The 7,921-nt window shown below is 31.5% G+C and overlaps 1 protein-coding gene across 3 annotated transcripts; it reads right to left on the reverse strand.

Moving 5' to 3' along the window:
• Positions 1-731: 731 nt before the first annotated feature.
• LOC109815298 (transcription factor TCP2) lies at positions 732-6,074 on the reverse strand. Of its 3 annotated transcripts, none has more exons than XM_020379978.3 (5): positions 5,801-6,074; positions 5,382-5,476; positions 5,118-5,240; positions 3,295-4,844; positions 732-937 (listed from the first exon to the last, which is right to left on the reverse strand). In XM_020379978.3, the coding sequence occupies exon 4, from the start codon at positions 4,558-4,560 to the stop codon at positions 3,307-3,309; it is 1,254 nt and encodes a 417-aa protein (XP_020235567.2). In that variant the 5' UTR covers positions 4,561-4,844; positions 5,118-5,240; positions 5,382-5,476; positions 5,801-6,074; the 3' UTR covers positions 732-937; positions 3,295-3,306. The 3 variants fall into 3 exon arrangements, with proteins under 3 accessions (XP_020235567.2, XP_020235566.2, XP_020235568.2); XM_020379977.3 differs by having other exon boundaries at positions 5,382-5,484; XM_020379979.3 differs by lacking the exon at positions 5,382-5,476.
• Positions 6,075-7,921: the final 1,847 nt, after the last annotated feature.

A 7,921-nucleotide genomic window follows, 5' to 3' on the forward strand; every position in this document is an offset into this window, starting at 1 on the left:
AGATTAAAAATAAAAAATTATAACATACTCATTTTATCATAACCAAAAACATTGAAACAAAGAAAATATTTTTGCCTTTTCTCAAACTGGTCTTCCTGCGTGCGATGGATACGGCTAAGATCGGTTATAATGCTAGTTGGTAAATCAAGTCACAAGATTGTGTGATTGACAAAAATAACTGTAACAAAATATAACATAATAAATCAGACATTTTATCGAATATTTGTACTTCAATAAAACAAACTTATAAATTAATTAAATAAATTATAAACTAATTACATTTGTTTATTAAACATAGATGAAATCTTGAATGGTACCGTGTACATTCTTTTGTTGGTAGGCCTCATCTGAATAAAAGGGGCTGAGCCCAACTAAGTTTAATATATATATTTTTATTTTATTTTATTTATAATATGACAAATAGTAAATCAACTAGAATTGGCTACCCTCACATCGTGTTCAAGGATTGACTTATACAAATTTGAAGTAAATTAGGTCGAGCCAATTAATTTTAATTATTTTAATTTAGACCAAATTTACTAAAAAAAGAACTTACAACAAAAAATATTATAATTCAAACCAAACTAAACTAATCAACAATAAATTAATTTGATTCAGATTAATCAATTTTCTATTTTTTAAAAAAGCAGATATTTATTTTTTTAAATATGAATACATCATTTCATCCCAAATTTTTTTTAATATAATTATATTATTCAAAAGATTGTAAATAATATTTAAACATAAATAAGAGTATTATAAGAAAATATGAATTTAAAATGTTCCAACATAATTTAACATAATCCAATGTTTGAAATTAAAATATTTCAACATTTAAAATTAAGGTTGTTTCTCAAAGATAACTAAATTGTTTAAATTACAATCATTATTTATTCAAGAAGTCTTCATGCATTCTCTTTTCAACTTGAATGTCAACCTGCAAATAATATATTAAGTGAAACTAAATGTTAGAAATTACTTAGCATTTAGTTGCTTTGCAATAAATATTAAATCTAGCTATGGAAACAAGTGAGAAAGTGTGTTGTGCAACTATTAAAATAACATTATAAAAAAATATTACTGTTAGTACAACACTAAATTAAATATATCTGTGAAGTGTCAATGACATAATGCTATGTTACTAATAAAATCATAATATTATAAAACCACAGTAAAATAATAATTAAAATGATAAAATAAAATCATAATGTTAGTCATTGAAATTGTAAATGCAAATCCATGATCCAAAAAATTAAAGTCAAATTTATTTAGTTTTGATTTGACAAAAAAAAAAACTGAACCAATTTAATTGTTTTATCGGATTGTCAAAAGGCAAATCTCAAGATTCTATGAATATCTATAAAGATGTTTATAGATTATCCACCAATAAGAGTTTCATATGAACAGAAATCAAACTCAAGTCGTCTTAAAATGAGTCCATTCTTTATCAACTGAACAAACTTTTGTCGGTTTCTGTACCAACAAATATTAAGGATAGGTTTATAATCACCTCTAATTATAAGAGTACATTATCCACCTTTTCCTTTGATCAAACACTTCAATAATACCATCTAGGCCTAAGTCATACTCGAGGTGGATCAGAGATAAACATACTAGTTAAAGTCACGATAGCAACTTCTCTATATCCTTAAATTTTGAAATGTAAGCTTCCAACTTGCAAGCAGTAAAGCAAATTCTACCACACATTTGTTTTCCCTATTTTCCAACCCTGAGACTGATGTCAGTTGTATTGTAGCTACTCTCTTACACAATTTTAACGTAGTTGGGCAAGGACACAATTATTTATTTGGGTTTAATACTAAAAAAATTAAATATATTTGGGTAAGTACACAATCATATATAACAGTCAAACAAAACTAAAAATAGAACAACTAAATTTGACCTAATGGTGAGAGTTGGAGAGAGTTGAAGTAGTATTCAAAAGATCTTAAGATGGTCTTCAGTATAATTTTAATATTAAAAAATAAAAAATTACTCACAGATCTATTTATTAATCTATTTAGTGTGGTGTCATCTAAATGTATAGATGGATATGTGACCACCTAGATATTTACATAAACTTTTCAAAGTTAGCATTAATTGCACGCACTTATCTCTCCTATTTTATATAACTATATATTTATACACGGTGAATGCTGCTGATAGATGCTGTTTTAAAAAATTACATATACCTCAGCTTCTTTAATGAGAATAATAGGCGCATTACTCATAAAAGGAAGGGAAGCAAATTTTCAATTTGTTATTAGCAATAACTTGTTTCAAAAAAGAAGTTAGTGTAAATGTCCTCCTTAAAAAAAACCAAAATCTATATGCAATGTGTAATCTAGACTACTTTATGAGAATCCACTTGGACTTGGTTATATGGTTGAAGTGTGAAGTAAAGTTGAGGCGACGTGCATGGAGCTTTGAGTATGTGTGGTTGGTTTTCTTATCCAATGACAATGCGTCGATTTGGGGAGTGAAATGAATTGGGATCTTAAAGCCATTGTATTGTAGACTTTGGTTTTGGCTACACATGATAATGGTATGTGCCACAAATAAACTTACACATGGCACAGACTCACCGATGCCAGAGAGAAAGGGAGCCAAGGAGAGAACAAAAAAGGAGACAACAGTGGAAACCCTATTCACGCCAATCCATGCACCACCACTCAACTAGTAAAAGACAAAAAAAAAAAAAAAAAAAACACAGATGGCATCCCATAAAACTATATATGCTCACTGCCCAACTTATTTATGCTTACCAAGAAAGCAAGCGGCTAGCTCCTGGTATTGCACACAGCACACTAATCCATGACCATCCTCTTTCAAATTAAATTTAAATAAATAAAACAAAACACACTCTCACTCATATTCACACACATTATTAAATATTTATCTTCTATATATCCCCCTAGCTTGGTTTACAAAGGGAAAAGCCAAAGCACATGTGTATATATATATATATATAGGGAGCATATCAAGTGAGAAAAATTTATTATGAGAGAGTGAGAAGGTTAAAATATAATCCTTAGATTAATTTTCTCTAACTTGATTAAATCTCAAATTTTTTCTCACTTGATTAATCTAAGGGTTATATCTTAACCTTCTCACCTTCTCATAATAAATTCTTCTCACTTGATCCCTATATATATATATATATATGAATGGAAGAGAAAATAAATAAAAAAGACTAACCAAATTACACCAAGCAAAGCATAAACAATAACAAGGGTCTACATTATACTAATCAAAAAAAGAAAGATGAAAGGCGTAGGTTTACTTTTGTCTTACCATGCGAGGAACTTAGTTCTTGCCTTTGCCCTTGTGGTCAGAATGTCTGGTTCCATCGAAGACAGGTGAGAACTGAGGCTGGTGATGGTCCATGGTTGGAGAAGCAGAAGCAGAAGCAGAAGCAGGAGCTCCTATAAAGAAAGGTATATTGGATGATCCGTCTATGGTTTGAAACCTCTGGAGGTGAGGCAAAAAGGACGGAGAATTGGACTGAAGGGTCCCCCTATTGTAACCATTAGAGATGCTGAAGTTGAGGTTGTAGTCACCCCCGCTAGGCTGAGGCTGAGAAGAAGTAACCATAGCTGGCATGTTAAGATGGTCAGACATGAAGGAGAAATGCTGCATCTGGTCTCCTCCACTGAATGGAAGGGCATATTGGTGTTGTGCTGTTCTTGCAGATGAAACCAAGAGGCCTGAGCTGAAGTAGTCCATAGGACTAGGAGTCACTGTTGAGGACCAATGTTGCCTTCCCTTGTTGAATAGATTGGCCTCATCATGGATCTGATGAACTGATGATCCATTAGGACTTGTGGTTGCTGTGCTCCCAATCCCACCAGTGAGAAGCTCAGTGAAAGAAGCAGTGTGTGACATGGGGACATTGTTTTGGTGATGTCCAATGCTGCAATCTTTTTCCTTGTCCTCCTTTTCTTTCTCCTTGTCTTTTGCTGCTCTTTCCCTTGCCCTCTCCCTTGCCTTCACACGGATCTCAGACCTTGAGAGGGACAAGCCAGACCCCTTGCTTGTCTCAGAAGTGCTGCTACAAGCAGACTTGGACAGAGACACATTCTGGCTTTGGTTTTGCTGCAGGTCTGCATCTGCATCATCAAACCCACTAGGCCTTTTCTCATCACTTTGTTGCTTAGGGGTATCAGGGAAAGGGTTGTTGAGAGAAGGAAGCTCTGAGATGGCATCTTCAGCAGCTTTGATTAACCACTCCACGGCTTTGCTGGGTTGATCGTAACCCAAGCGATCTTGAAGGTCATAGAACTGAATGGCTGTGGTCACAGAGAGCCTAACCCTTCTGTCTCTTAACCCTTTTGAGGTCATTACCTTGCTGTGCCTGTCTTTGCCACCAGATGCTCTAGACACCCTTATGATTCTTGAAGAGTGGTGCCAACTACTTTGGAAATGGTTTGTGCTACCAACACTTCTTCTTCTTTGTTCTCCATCTTCCTCCTCACTCCCTCTGCTGGAACCTATCTCGTTTCTACCATTTCCAACTCTAGGGAACTTACATGCCTGTGCTTCAATCTCATCCTCCTCCATATCACAATCATGCCTTTTTACCAACAACAGAAGCTCAAGTGCTTGAATCTCACCCCACTTGGTCTTCTCTTATCAAGTGGAGTGTGGAGATAGAGAGTGCACAGAGGGTGGGGTTGCTGTTGTTATGTCCTTTGCATTGATGACTATGACTCAAAATCAGAGAGTACTTTGGCCGTGTAGTGATAAATCGCAGTCCGAGTCAGAAGCTTTTTTCAATCGCAGAAAGAAAAAAAAGCTTTCAAAAGCAAAAGACTGAGTAGGTCTCAGAGCCTCATCCTCACCTCCTGCAAACCAAAAGCAACACCACAGCCACAACAACAAAAACAAAATAGTTATTATTATCATCCCAAAAAAAATTTAAAAATAAACAAAGCCATCAGAACATTCTCATGTTCACTTATTACACAACAGATGGGATCTGAGTCTAAGTATGTTGCTTAGCATAACACCTTAAAAAGTATAATCCTTAACGTTTTATTAAAAAAAATGAAAACTAAAAAAAGTATAATAAAAATTATGCTTGGAGACTCATATAGAAACATGTATTATGTACCTACCCTTGATCCAAGTCTTTGCACTTTTTTTTTTAAGCTAAAGCAGCAAATTTCGCAGTTGGGTCGCCGATCTGTGCCAAACCCCTTTTCGCTTCTGCTTGTGTTTGTTTAAAGCTTTTTCATATCCTTAAAATAGCAGACATTATGCAAATCTCATCAGAAGCCACACCACAAGAAGGTTGTTCATTATAGCATATGTATAGTTTGAAAATTAGAATTATTGTTTAACATAAATTAAAAGCACGGTGAGTTAGCTAGGTTTCTTACTTTGAACATTGTTGGATCGGGTTTTGCGAAGGAGAAAAGAAAGAAAGAGTGTGGTGTGTTGGTGACGTGAGTGACTGTTCCGACACCTCACAGATCTGTGAACCTGAAGTTCCATTAATGGAAGAAAACCAAAAGGGAAAATGAAATTCAAAACCTAAATATATGAGGTGATTAAAACACATTATTACATTTTCAGATCAGTTCCATTAATTTGTGAAGAAAAAATAAAAGAAAAAATAATAATATTTTTGGATGAAATTGAAAGTTAAGTGATTTGAAAGAAAATAAGAAAGGTTGGGAGGGAAGAGGGTAAGAGAGGTTGGTTGCGTTATTTGAAGAATTGTTGAATTTTGTAAATGGTGATGGGAAGAGGCAAGAGCAAAGGTTAGAAGCGTGTTTTGAGTTTGGATAAGACTTACAGGAGAGTTGCTTTTGTGTGTCTGTCTGCACATGTAAACAGAAAAGTGAGTGTTTTCCGAAGAAAGCGAAGGGAAATTGTGGGTATGCGATGGTTGTGTTGTGTTGTGTGAGATGCTGATATGTATCTATCTATCTAGAGAGAGAGAGAGAGAGAGAGTAAGTAGAAGAGAAGCTTAAGATGAAAGATGAAGAAGAAGAAGATGAAAGAAGAGATTGTTCGAACAATCACCGGGCTTATCGGGAAACGACAGACACTGCGCTGTTTCACACTTTATGTATTTCTCCTTTCTTCCAACTTTGCCACTGCTTTCTTATTTCTATTCTATTCAATCTACTCATTTTACCTCACTCCCACATTTATTAATCTCATTATTATTTTTTAATACATTAATTATAGTACGACTTTTTTATTATTATCATACTTTTTCTATTTTATTTTGTCTGATATATATATGTGGTCGTCTTGGTGATGGGAAGTGATAGATATCAAGTTCGAGTGATAAGAAAAAAATTAATTAGAAATTCTTAATTAACATAACTAGTTAATTATTAATATTTGTTAAAAACTTCATTTTAATTTTTGAATTACTTATATGAAATATTTATTAATTTTATTGGTAATTAATTTATGGAAGAAAACATGAATAATCATAATAATAATTAAAAAAAAAGGTCAGATTAATATAAATGGGTTTTGTTCTTATTCGAGGAACACTGTTCGAATTTTTCTTCTCGTCAGATTTGTGTTTGGTTGATAATAAAACATGAATTCAGGATTATTATTGTTTTTTTTTTCCTTTGGTATCCTTTGTCATGTGCCATTGCCCATTGGCCTTCTTTAAAGTGGGTGGCCTTTCTTGGTTGTTCTGAAAAGCTTTTTTAATTATTTTTTCTTTGCGGTATGCTTATAAATATAATATGCAGACCTATTATTTAAAATAAGTTGAATATATTATATTAATATATTAGTCGTAACATTCTTTACGAGTCTATTTAAAAGATGTATTGTTTGACAAAAGCCTACTATAATTCCTCAAAATTAAAAGGTGTTAAAAAAATTATTAACTCGGGTGATTTTTAAGTAGGATTTTATATTATAGTTTTATATAAATAAAAAAGTTTTAAAAGGAAATTTTGTACCCAATCAGTTTTTTTTTTATAAATTGATTATTAATAAAAGTAATAAATACTTTATAATTAAAAAACAAAAGTAGGGGAAAACCTAGTGGCGAAGTGACGGAAGGTGGGGACCCAAAGCAGAAAGTAAGAATAGGTTTGATGAAAATAAAGTGTCCATTTATGTTTCGTAACTTTCCTTCAATCCAAGGTCAATAAATTTCAAATTCAAACAATCAACGCCAGTAAAGATAGGAATTCAAAAGGCTGCGCTGTAAATAAAAATACATTATTATTAACTTTGAAATTATATCATTTTTATGTATCGTAATTAAATTTAATATATTTAATATTAAAAAAATTTAATAACTCATACTTTTTATTTAACTAATTAAATTTATTAATATTAAATTGCATTCATCTCACTGGACTGATCAATCAGGTTTGTTAATATCCACGCGTATTGAAAAAATACAAATTGTAATTTTGTGCAATAATATTTTTAATAATTTTTTAATTAATATATTTTTGAAATCTTTTTATTATGAAAGAATTTTTAGAAGTTTTTTTAACATCTTATTTTATTTATTATATTTATTTATAAATTAAATTTTAATATTTTAAAATATATTAATAATTAAGATAATCTTGTAATATAATATAAATTATATATCGTAAATATAAAATATAACTTACATGTTTAAAAGTATTTTAAGATGTGCTATTTTATTTATATATTTTATTAATTAAAAAGAATCTTGTGAGTTTTTATTTAAAAACATGAGCTATTTTATTAGTATATTTTATTAAAATTGTAACACTATACTCAGGCAAATTGAGTAAGTGTGAGAATTTTTAACCATAAGTCTAGTTGACCTCAAACAGAAAGGCATATAACATTCTATTTTGAACAGAGATCGTAATCTTTTTTTTCTGTAGAAACTTTAGATAGATAGTGATTTAAAGAGAAGAGCTTTGATTTTTCTTCCCATTTTCTTTATAGG

The sequence above is a fragment of the Cajanus cajan genome, chromosome 1 (assembly GCF_000230855.2).
Source record: "Cajanus cajan strain Asha chromosome 1, NIPB_CcT2T_4, whole genome shotgun sequence".
In the NCBI taxonomy this organism is placed as follows: domain Eukaryota; kingdom Viridiplantae; phylum Streptophyta; class Magnoliopsida; order Fabales; family Fabaceae; genus Cajanus; species Cajanus cajan.